Raw genomic sequence first — 20,496 nt, forward strand, 5'->3', positions numbered from 1 at the left:
CCCAAACAATTTTATCTCACTCAAAAGTACTCCAAGTATTGGTATAATTTGTCCACCGGATGCAAATAAATTGATGGACAAACAAACAAGGCAAACATATATATACTCTCTCTACTTCATAGGCAGGTATCGAAACCAAAACCAAATATCTAAATCCTCATATTATTATTTAAAACATCTAAAAATACCCACCAACCTACCCTATTTTTTTCAGATGTGGATGTTATTTTTTAAGAACTCATGTCCAATGATTCATGAAAAATACCATTTATAAAAACATATCACTATCTAGCATTTTTTTCAGAAATTAACAATGGCGATTCTTCCATTTTCATAATAGCCAACAGTAGAGTTTCTAGCTGTTCAAAGGAAAAAGAATATCAGCATTCTTTGTAAAACTGTTAAATTACCCTTTAAACCTTTTTGTGTCATGAAAGAAAAGGAAAATGTAAATTAAAGCTATTATTTTAAAAATCAGTTCATTTTCACAATCACGCAGTCTTTATCTAAAATACCAAAAACAAGAAAAATACCTGTGGAATTAACATGACAGCGATTAATTAAATCAGTTACAGGGACACAGATTAAATAAGTTATTTATGCATTTTTTTTAAAAACATGCTGCTTATTTCAAAATTGTTAATGATTGATAAATGATCATTTTGGTAAAAATTTAAAGTGTACACATTCTGCCTCCTGGTGAACTAAAACACACTATTTTTATTTTTGATGATATGTTATACACATAACATAACTAAGCAAACAGATCATCCAAAGTTACTTCCTGTCAGACCACAGGGGTTCGTTACAAAATATATCGGTCAAAGCAGGTGTATATATATGTTTAGGTGAGTTGTGACCCATATCAATATAGCTGCATGTGTGTATTAGACATTAATTTAACAAACCCCTGTGTTAGTGAAAATCAGCCAATGGGGGACAAGTAGAGTGTTCACTGCAGCAGTGATATTTAAAGTATACAAATAACACAATGTGTGTGACCCACATACCAATATATCAGGAGAGTAAATAGGAAGAGGGACACGATGCATGACCTGACTACCTTGTGACTGTGAGACGGAACTGATAATAGTAGCAGTCAATACGGCCAGTCCTTAAGCCCCGGGGTATACATGTATATAAATCACAGGATACACCAGATTTCACTCAATAGCTAGAACACACAAGGGAGAAGTGAAAGTTACCAACAGTTCTTGAACAGGTAAGAATATAACAGGTACACAATGTCTGATACACATTCATGCCTAATTATAGGTAAGTATGAAAGATGATAGATGATACCTACCATGTTGACTAAACATTATATGTTGTATATATAGTGACCTGACTTGTTGTTGAGGGACATACTTGGATTATTCACAAACAACTTAAATACACTCGGAGTCTCTTGAAATGTTTTTGTTATAAAGCTTCCTTGTGAAATGGTGTAGGTTCTGTATACAGTAAACTTTCACAGTACCCATGAAGATGTACCAGAGCTGGCCTTCATGGGAACCTGCAGGGTGAGGACTATAATCAATAAGCTATATACACACCTTACTTCACTATAATCAATAAGCTATATACACACCTTACTTCACTATAATCAATAACCTATATACACACCTTACTTCAGCTTAGTACACTAAGAACATGGAATCACCTACGGGGTATACTACATTAAATAAGCGTCATTTAAACACACACATATGTAGTCTGTTAAATACACAGAATACCAGGTCAATTCTCACATTATTAATAATCTGTACCATTATATATAGTGTTAACAATCATGATATAATAGATACCATAGCCATTGGCACATCCATCAAGTCAGAATAAAGCCCAATGCCTATCAAGCCATTGTTGAATAAATATTTCTCTCATTGGATCCCCCCCCCCCCCTTCAGACTTGTGGATTCTCCTTGATTTGAGGAAACGAAAGCAGACAGACAGACAGGCAGACAGATGGATAGATACATGTAGGGCATACGCATCCCTATGCAGGGCCCTAATAAATCAAATAAGGCCAATATTGGTAAAATGTATGCTTGTCTTATCCAACCCAGAATTTTAATTAAGATATAGGTAGCTAAATAGGGATGTTATTTTCCCTGGTATAATGTCACTTTTTTGCGAGTTTTGAAAAAATCCTTTAAAAGTATGTTTTGATAAGTTGCATTCTCTTACATTGATACTATATATTGTCAGACGTAACCATTTTGGCAATCATAGATAAACCATCATAACAGGTGACTGACTAAATTTCCTGAACTTAAAGACAAATGATTAAATATTTTTAACTCAAACTCACAATAAAATATTTTTAGCACTGGCATGTTTGTTATCCACTATTTCATAAACTTGACAATTTAAAAAGCAAGTCAAAGTTTAAAAAAAAAATAACTGCTATACATACACTGCAGTGTTTACCTATACGCACAATCACCAGGTATTACAACATAACTGATGGGCTGCTATGCTTGACTGATCCCCCGTTACCATAAATGAGTCGGTGAAGTAAAAACAACTTCCTATAGCAGTAGGAAATTATTAAGGAGTATGCTTCCCTGAACTGACAGTAATAAGGAAACCTATACAGATATATAGGGTCCTATCTAACGGTAAATCTGATTGGGAGCTACAGCGGTGGCAGGACACATATCTCAATTGACTACAGTATATATACTACATACAGGTAAAGCAACATACAGGTAAAGTAAACTACGCTGAAATACATTTAGGTATATATATACCATACCTGTTATAATTACTAGTAAAAGAAGATTTTTTTTTTTTTTATTCAACTTTTTTTCATAATCACATTTTACTACAGATAAGAAGAAGAACTTAGACAAAGATTAAGGGTATGACATACAAACAGCTACAGGCAGGACTATCAAATATAACAAATAACTTTAATTACAAAAGAAACAGGCAAGATATATTGAATTTATAGCTAAGACATATGGGTTACAGGTAAGATAACACAAAGGTTACAAGTTAAACCTACAAAAGTTACAGGTAACACAAAGGTTACAGGTAAAACCTACAAAGGTTACAGGTAACACAAAGGTTACAATTAAAACCTATGAAAGCTACGGGTAACACAAAGGTTTCAACCAAAACCTACAAAGTTACAGATAACACAAAGGTTACAAGTTAAACCTACAAAAGTTACAGGTAACAATGGTTACAACTAAAACCTACAAAAGTTACAGGTAACCAAAAGGTAACACCTAAAACCTACAAAAGCTACAGGTAACAAAGGTTACACCTAAAACCTACAAAAGTTACAGGTAACACAAAGGTTACAACCAAAACCTACAAAGTTACAGATAACACAAAGGTTACAAGTTAAACCTACAAAAGTTACAGGTAACAATGGTTACAACTAAAACCTACAAAAGTTACAGGTATCAGTTACAGGTATCACCAAGGTTACAGGTAGACCTACAAAAGTTACAGGTAACACAAAGGTTACAAGTTAAACCTACAAAAGTTACAGGTAACAATGGTTACAACTAAAACCTACAAAAGTTACAGGTAACACAAAGGTTAGAACTAAAACCTGCAAAAGTTACAGGTATCAGTTACAGGTATCACCAAGGTTACAGGTAAACCTACAAAAGTTACAGGTAACACAAAGGTTACGAATGGATGATTTTTACTTCTTTTTGTTTATGTTTTCAGTGCCACTATGAGTGATTGTTTACTGTGCTGCTATGGGTGATTGTTTACTGTGCTGCTATGGGTGATTGTTTACTGTGCTGCTATGGGTGATTGTTTATTGTGCTGCTATGGGTGATTGTTTACTGTGCTGCTATGGGTGACTGTTTACTTATGGGTGATTGTTTACTGTGCTGCTATGGGTGATTGTTTACTGTGCTGCTATGGGTGATTGTTTATTGCGCTGCTATGGGTGATTGTTTACCGTGCTGCTATGGGTGATTGTTTATTGTGCTGCTATGGGTAATTGTTTACTGTGCTGCTATGGGTGATTGTTTACTTATGGGTGATTGTTTACTGTGCTGCTATGGGGGATTGTTTATTGTGCTGCTATGGGTAATCGTTTACTGTGCTGCTATGGGTGAATGTTTATTGTGCTGCTATCGGTGATTGTTTACTGTGCTGCTATGGATGATTTTGAACACTTTCTGTTGTATTTTTTTACAGTGCCCCTATGGGCGATTGTTTACTGTGCTGCTATGGGTGATTTTAATCACTTCTTTTTGTTTATGTTTTTAGTGCCACTATGGGTGACATTGACTGCGGAGACTGTGGAGACTGCGGAGACTGCGGAGACTGTGACTGCGGAGACTGTGACTGTGATTGTCCTAGCTGTGACTGCTGCGATGGGTGTAATGGCGGCGACTGCTGCAACTGCGACTGTGGATTTTGTGGATTCTGTCCGTGTGACTGTGACTGTTGTGCAGGCGGCCATGTCACCCAGGTAGACGGAAGTGGCCCCGTCGACCACGGTCACCACCACCATGGCTGCGGTTCGTTATTTTGCGTCTGGTTCTATGATGATTGTTGTTGTGAGGACCAGGACAGAAGAAGACGTAGAGATAACACAAATGTAGTCCGTACATATGCCAACCAACAAATTCCGCCACAAGGTTCATACCCTCAGCAACAAAATACACAAGGACCGCAACCTTCTGCTCCAGTGGATGACCCACCTCCCTACGCTACCCTGTTTGATCCGGAGAAGGATGTCATAACTATACAGCCACAGAATTACAATCACGAGTCAGCAGACCGCCCAATCACTGAACAGCCGCAGGGCACCGCATTATAGTGCAATATAAAATATCGGTGGACAATGACTCTTAGTCTTCATCAAAAAAGCATAAAAAAAATAAAAACCAACAGTGCTCTTGACTGTTACATGTTTAACCTGTTGGAGTTAATTGAGTGATGCCATCTTGGTGTTCAACACTGTATACTGGGAAAAGTTTGTGGTAGTCTAATTTTCGCCTTTTTGCCCTTTTTATTGAGGGAAAATTATCATGACAGTGAACGTTAGTACAAAGCTCACAAGACACAGTATATATCTGAAGACTGAAATGAACCATTGTAAATACAGATTTTGACAGTGAAGGGTGGATTTTGGAGGTTTACGGTACAAGATGAAGTGATATTAAGGTGAAACCTACATCAAAACAAGTGATAATAAAATAATTGAATTGAATAGATTATATAGAAGGAAAAACGGTGCATCAAATAAACATGATAATAACCAAAAAGTGACATTTAGCGGCATGATATTAAGTGGAATGTACTGTATTAAACAAGGTTGAAGTCTGACAATAACATGATACTATTATTACACTGTGTCTGTTTCTTTGACATTAAGATAAATCCAAGTTGTGCACTTGACGCAGCTTGATCAAACCTTCGACAACATTATCTATGCAAGGACTCTTGTCGAAATCTTGTGAAATCAATCAAATCCCAACACTTGGTTCAGACAATGACATACAGAATAACTGCCAACTTGTGTCACACTTGTCATTCTTGCCCAAAATTCCGAAAAAGTGGTTTCCGAGCATATTGAACATCATAGTGATGACAATTTATTTTATATACATGTATACAGCCTTTCATCTGCTTTCCATCCAGGCATCAATGCCGCCCAACAGAGCACTTCTGATACTACTGGATATCTCTGCTGATCAACGTCAGGTGTCATAATGTTAAGCTCATAGTCCTAGACTATACCAATGTAAGTGTTGATGCAATTTCTTGATTAAATGAATGTGCTTGTTACACTTTCAAGCTTAAGTTTAAAACTCCCGAAAGAAATGTCGATATTTCATCATGTGTTTTTTCATCGTGCATTACTTGCCTATTTTTGTCATATCCATACTTTCATCTTTACAAATGTTACATTTTCATATCTATCTGTGTAAATGTGGTGATCTACAATCTCTATAAATTGATCAGGTATGTATATGCTGCTATAAAAATATTTTGTATATATTTTCTATTCTTTATTCATACATTTAACTGAAAAAAACAGGGAAAATCTCCTTCCTTTGAACCCTCTTACCCCAAAACATGAACCCCTTTGCCCAGAAAAAAAAAATGTTGCATCTGATAATTCATTAAATATGATACAGTGTACATGTTTAACCAGGGCTCATATGGAAGGTTTCACAGTTATAACAAGGAAGATTGGTCACATTAAAAACAATCCCAATTTTCCCAGTTTTGCCTCAGGATATTCGTAATGGCTTATTTTTGCATTAGCATATTCGTAATGGCTTATATTTTTGCCTTAGCATATTCGTAATGGCTTTTGCTTAAAAAAATATTGATAAAAGCCTTAATTAGCAGGAAGTGTTCGTTAGTCCACATTGATAACAATATCGTCTATGAAGTGAGCCGGTGCTGTAATTATATATACTGCCACGTGCACTCAACATGTTGACTGCTGTATATAACACAATACATCGTTATCATCATTGGGTTTTTGTTTATCATTTAAACAAGATTTGTTTAAATGATAAACAACAAAATTTGTCAAATATCATTGTTAAGCATTCTTTATTTCTACAAGAGTTGTTTAAATGCATTGTTGATCATTTATTATTGAAATAAGACTTTTTTAAATGATAAACAACAAGACCTGTCAAAGTTCTTTTGTCTATCGTTTATCATTTATCATTTAAATCAAATTTGTTTAAATAATAAACAATGAAAATCTGTCAAATATCATTGTTAATCATTTATCATTTAAACAAGATTTGTTCCAATAAATTGTTTATCATTCATTATCGAGACAAGATTTGTTTAAATGATAAACAACAAACTTTGTCAAATGTTGTTGTTTCCCATTTATTGTATTTTTTTTTTTTAACTGATTAACAGTCATCACCTTTATAAGTCATCTTAAATTCCAGTTCACCATATATATTAAATATTAAGTTCATTTTTGTTTTATTGAATTATTCTTTTTACTGCAGTAGAATGGACAAATTAGAGCCCTTATGTATTGATAGTACTAACTAGAACACTGACAGGTCAGTAAGGGCCCCGTCTTATGGCAATATATCCCCCATAATCATCAAGAAGCAATCTGCCCATATAGTTGAGCTTATTGTTTGACATTTGGACTTCAAAAAAATCGCAAGGAAGCAAAATATACATTTAACATGTACTATGATGTGAGTCTTGTTTCCTTCCACCTCCATATTTGCTGGGCTAACAGAAATGTAGATACCTGTACGTGCAATACTCATTTGTTAGCTTTGATTTGTTTTATTACACCTTCAATACCTCCTCCCTCAAGAGAAAGGGTCAAAGTCAGAGATCCACTTTGTCTTTGACCTTTGGACCCAAATGACCTTGATCTTAAACTCAATGATCCTTTTTTCTTTAATTCCGACCAACTTTGCTTTATAATAACATAAAAAGTGTTCATCAGTAAAAAGATACAATAGTTGACCTTGACATTGACCCAGTGACCTTGACCTAAGTCAGTTGACTCCTTGTTAAATTCCAACCAACTTTTGCTTCATAATGTCATAACAAAATGTTCATCAGTGAAAAGATGCAAAATTTGACCTGGACCCTAGAACCTAATGACCTTGACCTTTGACCTTGACTTTTTTCCTCAGCGTGTATTTTTGTTAACTGAACATCTTGACCAAGTTTCATGTAAATCGGTCATTAACTACCAAAGTTATTAGCCAGGAACAAAATTTGTGGACGGATAGACAGACAGACAGATGGACAGACAGACAGTGATTACTATAGGGCAGCCATATCTCCGATACGGGACCATAATTATGAACACTTTAGTGACATGTATACCGGCATGTGTATACATGTATATTACATTTTAGACATAAGTCTACGTCAAGACAATTCAGTTGATGAGGTAGGACAATCGGTTAGAGTGATAGTATAGCAATCTGACATTCAGGATTTCAAATCTCGGTCTAGCTCCGCTGATTTCTTTTTGAACTCGGAACACTGTTGTTGATTATATTTTGTTTAACTCATCTTTATTATTTTTCATTAAAGTTACGTAAAGTATGATTTTCTTCAGAAATGAATAACAAAGCTAAAGTAATGCTGGGAAAAACATTTTCCAACACTTCGTTACAGTTTTTTGCAGTGGTACGGGGATCCTTAATTATGATTAGCTGTTCACAAAGTTTATAATGTTATAGATCTGGTCAGCTTTTGCTTTATGTTCAGTTCACGTTTATGTGACAAACACAATAAAAATACAAACGACTGCCATGTTGTGTTATTTTTTCCGGTGAAGATTTTCTGTGTTCATTACTGCTTCTGTTGGGAACAAGAGCTCCCCGATGGAGCTTCTCACCCACCATTGAAAGACCACCAAATGTTACCGATATATAGGCTTTCTTCTTGAACGAGTTGAACAAGTACATGTGCTAATTTAGGGAATCGTGCAAATCATGTCACAAAATGCTGTCTTGAGGGGATTTGTTCTGATTCATCTCAAAATGAATCATGTTCCAACTGCAAACGGACGAGTTTTATCAAGGTCCTTTTTGTTTTCGTAATAGCCACAGGGGCACGCAACTAATACTTAATATTGATCTTGTTAGACATTCAGTAGCGGGAGACCCGGATTGGGCAAATTTGAAGCAGGTCCAGCTAGGAACTTAGGGAATTTTGTATACAGTTGAGTAGTTTCCAATAAACAGCTCTGACTAATAAATTGACATAGAAAATCCAAGAAGGCTGACTAGTGGCCATTTGCTTTTCCAGTCCATCTCAAATTTAGCCATGTACAACAATATGAACCTAGCTAGGGGATCCTGCATACCAAATTTCATTCGACATGATCCCCTGTAGAATTTCTACAAAAATAGTTTAGACAGACTGATTGACAAATACGGGACTACCGATGAAAAATGACATCTTACCATGTGATGCTAGCAGGCTTGAAAGCATATGGTGTATAGGTGCTAGAGGTTGATTTCACTATGCTAGTTAATAAATTTCATCCTGCTAGATGATAAATTTCACTTTTCTATGAGATGAATTTCACCTTGGTAGAAAATGAATTTCACTGTGCTGAAAAATTAACAATACCCTGTGAGAAGATAAATTTCAGTGCTAAATATCGGTTTGTACTGCTTAAATCAGTATCATTGCAGGCATCATATGAATCATAGAAAGCAATTATAGACTTACCAAGGGCGTTGAATGAAATCTCTCGGGAACGAAGTCCATATTGGGTGATCTGGTTAACTAATTTTTCATCTTTCACAAGTAAGAAAGCAAACAGATCTTGCACATCTCTGGTATGTCGGCCATCTTCTTTCAACTCTGCTCTTTTGGTTCTAAGGGAAAAACAATTACAATCAGAATAAACCAAATACATTTCTTATACTCTTGTGTTATTTTTCATAAGCTTGGAATTAAATTTGCAAGGTCACAATAAACTAATTACGATAGTGCACTGCACTGCAAACAGACTGAGGACGATGTAGGTATACTGCAAGATAAAATATCTTCAATGGTTTGAAAGTCAAGGCCTGGACTAATGTTACTGAAAATTGTACATTCAATTGACCTGTGACCTTGAGGTCATATCTTGACTTTGACCTTTGGATCATATATCATAATTTATTAACAATTACCTTGGCATTTAGGGTAGGGATTCAAGTGTTGCATGCATGACATAGTCCTATTCCATGATATGCACATCTTTATCTTTTTATAACGAAATGACCACTATATGTAGCTAGTAGGAGCAGAAAAGTCCACGGCCAGACAGGGGTTGGATCACGAGACCCTCCTAACTCTAGACAGACGCTCTACCAATTTAGCTACCCGATTGCCAACGATATGGATCGCCTCAGTGAAGCTCTGCTACATATATACATTGTATAACAGCCAGACATCCTCCTTTACCAACGATATGGATCGCCTCAGTGAAGCTCTTCTACATATATACACTGTATAACAGCCAGACACCCTCCTTTACCAACAATATGGATTGACTCAGTGACGCTCTGCTACATATATACACTGTATAACAGCCAGACACCCTCCTTTATCAACGATATGGATCGACTCGGTGACGCTCTGCTACATAAATACACTGTATAACAGCCAGACACCCTCCTTTATTTCATGGAGGTGGAAGCAGGAACTGCACTATTTAAGTTTTAATCCAAGGTCATCACCTTTATTGTACTAATGAGCATGTGCCACGACCTACCTGTACTGTTCGTCTAGCTCCTTGTTGTTGATGAGTTTGACGGAGGTGATGTCCCAGCTGCTGAACTGACTGTCCAGGTAGGAGTGCTCAGCTGTACTGACGATGTCCTGAGCATCTCGACTCTTTATAGACACATTCCTTACATTGTCTGCACAAAAAACAAAAAATAATCAATTTATATCCAAAACAATAATTTCGCGGAAACAGATGCAGCACCTGCACCAGCTTATACGATGACTGATAGCAATGAAGGGATATCTTTTTCCTTTTATATTGTTTTATTGTTTCTTAAAATGGTAGTGTTTTATATGATTGAATTTCCTGAGCATCAAACTTGAGAAAGGCCTGGACACAAGTATTAGTATACGAGACAATTAAGCTTCATTTGAACCTGATAATTCTTCTTTATTTTGCTCAGCATAATATCTGAGATAGCAATGTACAGAAAAGAATTCTGGGCAATTTTCATTAAAATCTGATAATTCCTTCAAAATAAATCACCTGCAAACCATTAACCAATCAGATCTTCATAAGCTGCCTCATTAGATAATGCCCGAAATTGGGCTGAACATTGAACATGTGGGAAGGAGTTTGGTAGTATATATACCAGGCAAATGTCATAAAAATCTGGTAATTCTTTCTTAAGATATTGTCATGAATCTCTATTGCTAAGACAAATACCACCCATGTCACATTTAATGGCAGCACAAAAATTAAAACTATCACCTTTGGTACGCCACCTGTTAATCAGTATTAGTTAAGGTGCTTCCTGCTTCTTTAATGCTCCCCCTCCACAAAGCGTTAAAGGGAGATAACCCAGTGTGTCTATATTTGTAAGATGAAGCAAGGCTTTTATTCTCGAACTTAGTTTTCACAAATGTGTGTTTATAAAATACAGAATCCTTCAAATAAAAACATTACTGGTTATAATATATAATATTCGAGATATTACATGCATCTTTCATAAGAAACCTATAATGATTATAATAGGTTTATCTCCTAACAGGCAACTTACATTAAGCAGTATGTTTTTGTTCATCCAAACACAAAGGAGAACCTACAAGTATTTTATACCAGAGAGAGATCTACAGGTATATATTACCAGTATCCTGAATGCTGTACACCACAAAATTTTCAGTGTAGTTCAACTTTCGCTTTTTTACGCTATATACACGTACATGTAACAACATATCAAGGGTGCAATTAACTCTGAAAACGAATCCTACCAGTGAAGGGTGGAAATTTGACGGGGCTAAATTTTCCAGATAAACAGTAATTTCTAACCTTTTGTAGATTGTTTCTTGATTTTTGGAAGGTTCTGGGCGAGGCCACCAGGCTGTGCTTCTGACATTCTTCCTGGCTACATCATTGAGGTATCTGTTGGGGGAAAAAAATGAATTCTGATGTCTGTTGTGTTGTAGTTGTCCTGAGAATTTGCAACCATTTGAACCAAGGTACATTAAAGCCAGTATTTTACACAGGAACAATATATGTAGTCTGAATTTATATATGCTTATAAGCATGCACTCCTCACCAATAAATTCCATATCAAAAATATGCATATACACGTGTTGAATGGTAACATTTCAGATAATATTAATCGGATGATATTTTTTTCTGAACAATTCACAAAAACAATCTCTCATTTTATTAGCCGCAATATTCAGTTTTGCTTTGCACTTGACCTTTGACAGAGGTGGAGGGCAACGTGACCTTCAGGGGGTAATTATAGTGCACTGCACTGCACACCTTCTTTGGGTGATGGAGGTATATATACATTTCATTTTTTCTATTCAGATAGTTTAATGTTTACATACACATCAATTTTTACTAATAATTTTCTTACTTTACTTTTAGCATACAGGTGAAGGTCACATTGACCTAAATACAGTGCACACATTTAAAAATATATTCAATGGCTTAAAATTTACAACCAAGACATTGAGATATTGTTAAGGAGGAACCAGGAAAAGCTGTTTCTAGTTCTGTGACTGTGTAGTATTCCTACTTAACTGTATTTGACATTGGTAACTAAGCTTTGTACCAGCTTTGGCTAGGGGGAATTTCTCTTTAGCTCAGCGTCAAAGCTTCAAACTACAGGATGCAAGTTTGGGGTGGTTTAATTACATTTGTATAATAGTTCCATCCCTAGCCAGAAGCACACCCTTTTCATAAGGATAATCCCTTCTTATATTTTCAAGGACTTTGTGTGCTCGGCAAATGCAATCCTTGTGAAAAGTGAGATAAATCCAATATTTAGATTTTATAATTTTTTATCTTATCAAAACTGTGCCAGATTACCACTGTTACAATACTTCTGATACATCAGTTCGGGCACAGGCAAACATTATTTGTTTGAAATATTCTCAATGATATGAATAGCGGGTTTTTTTTTCAATGGAGAATCGCGATCGTGCATGTACAATCTGAATGTGAAACAGGAATAACGTTAACTCATTAACATTCAACTCCGGGTCCTTTTAAGCTATATATAAACACATGAAATCACAAAACCAGCCAAAAGCAACTGGAACCATCGCCGATCCCAGAAAATGATTTAGCCCACCGATGCATTTTCCCCAATTTCTCCACAAATGAAAACACTTATACAAATGATCGAATAAGGTATGAATGAAGAGGGTATACATATTGCACAATGAGTACTGTTAATGTACGAGCAAGTTCGAGTCAATAATGATTTTACAATACAGTGCATTACAATTCCAATTTGTGGTTTAGTATCCACAACATTGACACGGACACACGATCTGCAATAAATCTAGAATAGTTATTATAAACCTGAGCAGCTTTTGTGAATGACACCATCATCAATGATTTGTATGAGGTAAGGGCTGTGCTTTTGAACATATAGTTGGAACTTCCATTACTGTATTACCTCAAAGGAAATTTGTCAATTTATATTTTTCGTAACAGTGACAAACTATGCCAAAAATTAAAAGGATTCTTACTCTCCTCTAGGGCAAAACAACATACAAAGTCTGAGCTTCTTGCAGTTATTTTTTTCTGAAGTTTGGATCCCATATGAATATTCTATGTTTTTAAGTAATTATTATGACCTTCATCCCAAGAAACACAGCAAATATAAAATACGGTTCTTCCTCTTCCCTAGGGCAACCCACATACTAAGCATGAGCTATATATATGTGATAATTCATTCTGAAGTTCCTTTTTTAGTAACAGTGACCTTGACCTTTCAAAAGACTGATATAATTGATAGGATATCGATTCTCCCTTTCCCTAAGGTATAACTGTCATACAAAGTCTGAGCTTTTAGGGATATTTTTTTATAAGTTATATAATTAGGACCTAACAAAAAAATTGAACTATAAGAACATTGAATTTGACCTTATCATGTGAAATGGTGTTCTATTTCTAGTAACAGTGACCTTGAATAACAGAATAATTCTATTTTTATTAAATGACCTTCACCTTTGATGGAAAATATATAGATTTCTCCCTTTTCCCTTTAGTAACTCGATCAATGTATAAAGTTTGAGATTTGTGTGAACATTTACTCTAGAATTTGACCAAATTCCTGTTTTCAATAAGTGACCTTGATGTTAGATGGAAGATTGTTATGATTCCTCCTCTTCCATTGTATAGTCTAAATATAGATGTGAGCTCTTTGCAATAATTGTTCCAAAGTTCAAATCTGGATGGGAACATTTTTACTTTTAGTGGCGACTTGTGACAAACCAGGTCCCAAAAAGTTATGGTTTTTCCTCTTTTCAAGGGCAACTAACATATACCACCTTTGAGATTTGTCAATCATTTGCTCTGATCTTAATAGCATCCACGCATGAAAGTATATGGTTACACAGACTGATATCTCACATGATTGCAATCAATATTGTGTTGGTGTCCAAGAGATTCTATTTTTAGTAACAGTGACCTTAACCTTTGACAAACAACCCATAAAAACAAAGGGGCGCTTCATCTGGTCTTTTGAAGCCCATAATCATGCAATCTTTTCACCTTAAGTTTGAAATTATCCCATAAAATTATATTTTTGGCATAAGTGACCTTGACCTTTGACAAACAACCCCCAAAAAACCAAAGGGGTGCTTCATCTTGTCTTTTGCAGCCCACAATCATGCAATCATTTCACCTGAAGTTTGAAATTATCCCATAAAATTATGCTTTTAGCATAAGTGACCATGACCTTTGAAAGAAAATTGTTCTTCCTCTTCCCTTGGGCAACCTATGCACCAAGTGCCAGCTCTGTCCCATCATTTGTTCTGAAGTGAGGGTCGGGATAGGGACACTTTAATTTGAATTATATTGACCTTTGATGAAACAGGATCAAACTCAACAGAATGCTTCAACTTTCCAAGAGCAACTAACAACATGTGCATCTTAAAATTGTTCTTCCTCTTCCCTTTGGCAACCTAGCCTACGCACGAAATGAGAACTTGGATCTGTCCATCGTTCCTTCTGAAGTAACTTCTTGAGCAACAAGACAAGAAGTTTAAATTATCGCAATATCTTTCCCCTCCCCAAGTCCTCACGAAGAATAGGCTTTATGGAATAATAGTTCTTTACAAAGGATAAGAATACAATTCATTTGTTACTAACAGTAGCCTGAAAGGGTTCTTCCTTTTCTCTTCGGCACTCAACATATAAAGTTTGAGCTTTGTGCAATTATTCCGTCTGAAATATGCATATAGGTCAAATGTCATTCCTTCTGGTAAATTTTCCTTTTAGTAAGAGTAACCTTGACCTTTGACTCATTTTTTCCCCTAGGCAACACTCATTCATCCTTGATAGAAATCCTGTTTGAGGTAAGAATTAGACTGAAATTGTTTTCTCCTGTGGTATGCGTGCCACATGAGGCAGCATGTAGAGTCCGTGCTTGTGTCGCACGTGTGGGTGTGTAAGGTGTAAGGTGGTCATTCAGAGCGACCACGTCGAAACGTTCGCACAGATTTTCTAAATTTTTGAGGATATTTCCTCTTTGTATCACTTTAACGAAACTGATACCCGAGTATGATAAGTAACGCTATTGATGTTGATGTTGATGTACATTGAATTTGATAGGATTTGAATCGAGTATGTATATTGAGGATGCAATGTGTTTTTGTAATAAACTCAGTAAGCGGCGTGGTCTTGCCGTTGCAATTTATGAAATTGTTGAGTTATTGTTTTGTGACAATCAGGCACAAATGGTGCAACAGGAGAATTGGGCATCTTGACCCATGTAATGGTTTTAAAAGAGTTGGAAAAAGTCTGCAATGATCCAGAATGCAAGTACCAAATCAGTGACCTTGAACTTTGAATCCAAAATGAATAGAAGGTTCTTTGCCATCCACTGGTGACAGACTCTGGTATGTCTCGGCCAGGGGACAGAACCCAAAGCCTTCCACACAGGGGCAAATGCTCAACTAAAGGCCAAAAGTGAGGCATTGTCAAAAGAGACATAATCAGGAAGCATGTGTAAACCTTGTATATTGCTTTGTAAGTCAAGTCTGAATAACTATTCTTGGAATTTTTGAATTCAGGTTAAGTACATTACTTGCATAATAACAGAAAAAAAGGTATCCTTTAAAGTGCAAGTCATTTAAATTATGGTAAAAAATGAACGAGTTAGTGACTTCTGAATCATAAAGTGAATAGCTTGTTCAATTCCTTAATTGTTATTCCAAGTTATGGTCTAGAATGTGCATTTTCAAGAGTCACAATGAACTTGATTTTTTAACTCCAAACATTGCCCAAAAGTAATAGGATAGACAGAATATTGCACCAAAAATAGACGGAAATCCAGCTTGAAAATTCATCCACCATGATGACCTTTGCCTGTGAACCCCCGTAATTACCAACTATTGCATGAGCAATGTATCCGATGTTTTTGACCATGTGAAAAGTTCGTTTTGGCCCAGATATCAAAGTGTCTATTTGATTATGTGGCCGTGACCTTTAATCTTGGTCATGCATGTACATCATGTGATATATATACACTTTAAATGACATTTGTATAAATATGTTAAGCTCCATTATAATCCTAAGGTATAGATCATATTTATCTACTTGGCCCGCAATAAACTGATTTTAAGATCCAGGTATGCGAAACATTATGTATAACAATAGATTTATACAGGATAAGCCAGTTCTTGGTATTGATGTATATGATTCAAGTCTGAATTTCAATTTCTGACAAGTTACATTTCGTAAAGTCATGTTGGTTTGCTGTGTAATACAGTTGGAGGCACTGTAAATTGTAAATCTTTAAAGGGACAATTTAGTGAAGTAAGTTTTTTTGATTACCTGAAAATCAAGTTGAAACTGAAAATATAATCTCCTAACAAAAGTTTACGTAGTTGATAATAAGCCGACCTGAAGCCAACGTCCAGTTTGGTCAGTTTCATCATTTGGGAAAGCCAGTGATAAAAATAGCCACGACTGAAATAGCGCAATAACCAGGCCTTTCAGTGAGAGATGGACATGTACACACAGTGTCAGTTATGTGTTTGAGTTCACACATAACACATTTTTGAATTTATACATCATAATTAAGAATTATAAATATCACAATATATACCTCTTATCAGTCATTTCTGTTCACATTTGGATTTGAATAAGAACGAACAGGTTCAATTAGTAGAGCATGCACACACTGAGAGGCCCACAGGGAGAATTTTCAAACTGCAGAAAGTATTATATCACTAGATCATTCGCTCATTTATAACAATGTCTGCAGAGCTTAAGATGAGGTCGGAAGATGATTTTGATTCAGAATAAATGCATGCACTTGTTGTATTCCAGAGGCTAGGTGAATAAAGCGAGAAGTTACCTTCTCTCCTCGGCTGGAATTCACCGACAGCTGCCGCTAAAACGTACAGCTGTACAGTTAAGGATTTCTCCATTACAGATTAAAAATGCCAAGAAAACATTGTCTCTGGTCAATCTCTCGATAAGAATTGTTCATAGGGAGTATCAAACTATATAATCATGAAAAGTTTTGTGACAAGGTTATAAAAAAAAAATACTTAACTTGTCCCTTTAACCAAGGTGATAAACTAAAACATGTTTGATTATCTCCCCCTACTTTTGTATGGTTTACCTCATTTTTATTTCACAACTCATACTGGTTCCAATTTACATCACAAACATGCTTTCTTTGGGTTGTATGTTGATATAGTTATATTGGTGGTTCTTAACTTGTAAAAATAAAACATCCCTCTGATGGTTCTTGACTTCCACTGAAGGTAGCTACAGTGTTATGCAACACAGTGTTAGTTACTATTGTTCTCAAAAATGTTCCCTTATATTTATAAACTTGCTCTTTATAGTGTATAACTTGTACCAGCTAGACAACTTGTGGTTCTTAACTTGCACTGTAAGAGTTCTCGAGTACTTGCTCACATTAAAATGGAATTAAATTCACTACCTACTTTGGCCAATGCCAAATCGTTTAACGAGATTTATCTTGAAATATATCTGATGCATCCAATCATTTTTTCATCAAGGTCATCAATTGAAGGCCAAGAGTTTCTTGAACTGGCATATTCATTTACAATTATCCAAAGAAAATCAAAAATCTGTACCAAAACAAAAAGTAGCAGAGGAAGCATAATTAGTGAATTGTTTACTTGTTAATAAATGGTGTTCATATTTCACCACTGTGACCTTCAAATTGGGTCGAGGTCAATTTGTTTGTATAATCTTAACAGCAAACAATCTAACACTACTGGCTATAAACATCATTATGCAAGATTTTGACTTACTTTTTTATACTAACTTCAAACAGGGTCAAGGTCATTTATTTGAACAAACTTGATTTCCTGTTATCTGATCAGCAGATACAGGCCAATTGGATCCTTAGAATGTTTTTTAACATATGACCTAGAAAGTGTCAGCATAGATTATTCAGACTTGACACCTTTCAAACCAGCAAACTACAAGACCTTTTTTAACACATCTGACTGGAGCCTTTGAAAATGCATCAGTAAGGTCATTTATTTGAGCCAACTAGATGGCCCTTCATCTATTTTATGCAAGCTACAGGACACATATATCATTGCTATAGGCCTGATGTAAATTGTAACACATTTAACCAAGGTATTGGGTCAAGGTCATTTTTTTAACAAACTTGATAGCCCACCATCCTTGCAAGCTACAGGCAAATTATTAGACTAGGCCTTTTGGATGAATTGAACTTGAAATTAGGTTAAGGTCTTTGAGAACAAATATTGATCATTCCAGACCGTATGGATCTTCATTTCAAGTTTTTTTTAAACATATTTGACATATGATCAGTAATTTTGAAAGCAGGTCAAGGAAATTAATTTAAACGAACTTGGCAATACCCCAACAAGGTACAGACCAAGTATCGATACCCACACCTTCTGGATCACAAGTCATTTCAAGGAAAACAGTCGACACTGGAGGCAGAACCAATACATTAACCCGGACATTACAGATTGCACAACACTTTGAAATCATATTTATGGGACCAGAAGAATCAGGTGTTGAACACAACTTTAGTGTATCATATATGACACAGGGAAGTTTAATCTATAATTAATTTTATTTTCTATTTTCCAAAGTATCATCTTTTGAACGAGTATCTTTGATATTTTAACCTACTGTACATGTTGTGATCTTTACCTTTATACTGTACCATTTCAATTATCCATTATTTTTGATCACATTGATGTGATAAACACATTGTTATTATCACTTGGTTATTATTTTCTTTAAGTAAACTTATCCACAGGTTTTCAATTCATCTAGTGTACAGAAGTATGCAAGCACATAGCTGCCTATATATATGCTGGTATACAGGTGAATCCACCAAATTTCCAATCAGACAAACAAAACAAAAAAACATTGCCTATTGTCCCCCTTGTTTCCCTACCAAAGCCCTACCCTAGCCTGGAACCACTCCTACATGAATGCATTCTGAACATGTACAAGGCCTAGCTACGTATACGCCCCTGGTATGGAACTACCATGCTTTGTAACCCCAAATACCTCCCATCAGATGAAAATGAATGTTCTTTGCTAAAGAATTTCTTCATTAGTGATGTTGCTGCAATGAAGACAGACAGATTTTATCTAAATTTACCAATAGAAGTCTGTTGAAGCCACTACAAGTAAGGAAAGTGAAAATAGTGACATCTTGGTCTTCTGGGTTGATAATTTATTTTTTTGCGTAGTTTGTGTAAATATCTAGCTAAAATTTGTACAATTTGATGGGGGGGTTTCATTCGCAGCAACAACACTGAAATGTTAAAATCAATAAAAGAACAAACTAAAGTGTGTTGACAAATTCATAACATTTATTTGTGAATATGCATTTTGACAAATGCTTCATTTGGTTTGACATATTTTTAAAGGAAGCGAATATGATCTGAAAAATAATGTGTTATAATTATAACTTTATCAATTTTAACGTCATATAGAAATATTCACAAATGATAATGTATTTAGCATCTACACTATCTACAAACCAATGATATAAGCTGCAAAAATAAATGATGGGGTATCATATAAATGACCAAAAATATATACTCTATTGAGATTTATCTGTAGTAATTAGATTATAGTTTATACAAAAAAAAATCCACACATCATCAGCAAGATAACATTGTATATATATATAGTATGCTGTATCGTGGTACAACATGATACATGTAACCTTCGTATTCAATTGCACAGTTTATTTATCTCATTCGTGCATTACCAAGTTGAACTTTGTCACATTTTAGATAACACGTACAGAAATTTAAATGATAAAATTCAGTCCTTACCCGTAGTTGCAGCTGTATTGAAAATTAAATACATCAATTACATATTAAAAGAAGATTGCTAAAACTTAGAACAACGAAGAATAATAAGGTACAGATTGTCTTTCCCCATTGTCAACCTGTTGGGAAACGTCACATGGATATTAAATCAGTAGATAAATTATAGGAATATAATACACAATATCAGATTTATTTCTAACCCTATTAAAATTATCACGATCCATAATAACATTAAGTCATTAATTATATGAGAAATAACATAGACCACAACATAAGCAAACTGTCAATAACAAGTTTCAACAGCACTCTTTGTGTTGAAACACGATCCTACTCCTATCACGCATCAGTGCATGTGGTAATATTGATATTCTATTTATATCATATGACTCAGAAGCACGTAAAACATTTTTTGAACCATATGCATGTCATCACCACAGTATGTAACACAGATCACGTATATATCTGTCATTCCGCAACGCCAACAGCCCCTTTGGGTGTACAGTGTACTAA

General features: G+C 35.3%; 2 protein-coding genes across 3 annotated transcripts in view; one reads left to right on the forward strand and one right to left on the reverse strand.

Annotated features, from left to right (window-relative positions):
• LOC110448559 overlaps positions 1–20,496 on the reverse strand; it is a 53,009-nt gene that overhangs the window by 32,052 nt on the left and 461 nt on the right. For both annotated transcript variants that reach the window (XM_021494853.1, XM_021494854.1), the window contains exons 2-4: positions 11,504–11,596; positions 10,220–10,367; positions 9,187–9,335 (exon numbers count right to left, since the gene is read on the reverse strand). In XM_021494853.1, coding sequence (XP_021350528.1) covers positions 9,187–9,335; positions 10,220–10,367; positions 11,504–11,570 — 364 coding nt within the window. In that variant the 5' untranslated portion in view covers positions 11,571–11,596. The remainder of the gene's footprint in view (positions 1–9,186; positions 9,336–10,219; positions 10,368–11,503; positions 11,597–20,496) is intronic.
• Positions 935–6,725, forward strand: LOC110448561. The gene is made up of 2 exons (XM_021494856.1): positions 935–1,222; positions 4,249–6,725. The coding sequence occupies exon 2, from the start codon at positions 4,256–4,258 to the stop codon at positions 4,802–4,804; it is 549 nt and encodes a 182-aa protein (XP_021350531.1). The 5' UTR covers positions 935–1,222; positions 4,249–4,255; the 3' UTR covers positions 4,805–6,725.

Source organism: Mizuhopecten yessoensis, unplaced genomic scaffold (genome assembly GCF_002113885.1).
Source record: "Mizuhopecten yessoensis strain PY_sf001 unplaced genomic scaffold, ASM211388v2 scaffold4121, whole genome shotgun sequence".
NCBI lineage: Eukaryota > Metazoa > Mollusca > Bivalvia > Pectinida > Pectinidae > Mizuhopecten > Mizuhopecten yessoensis.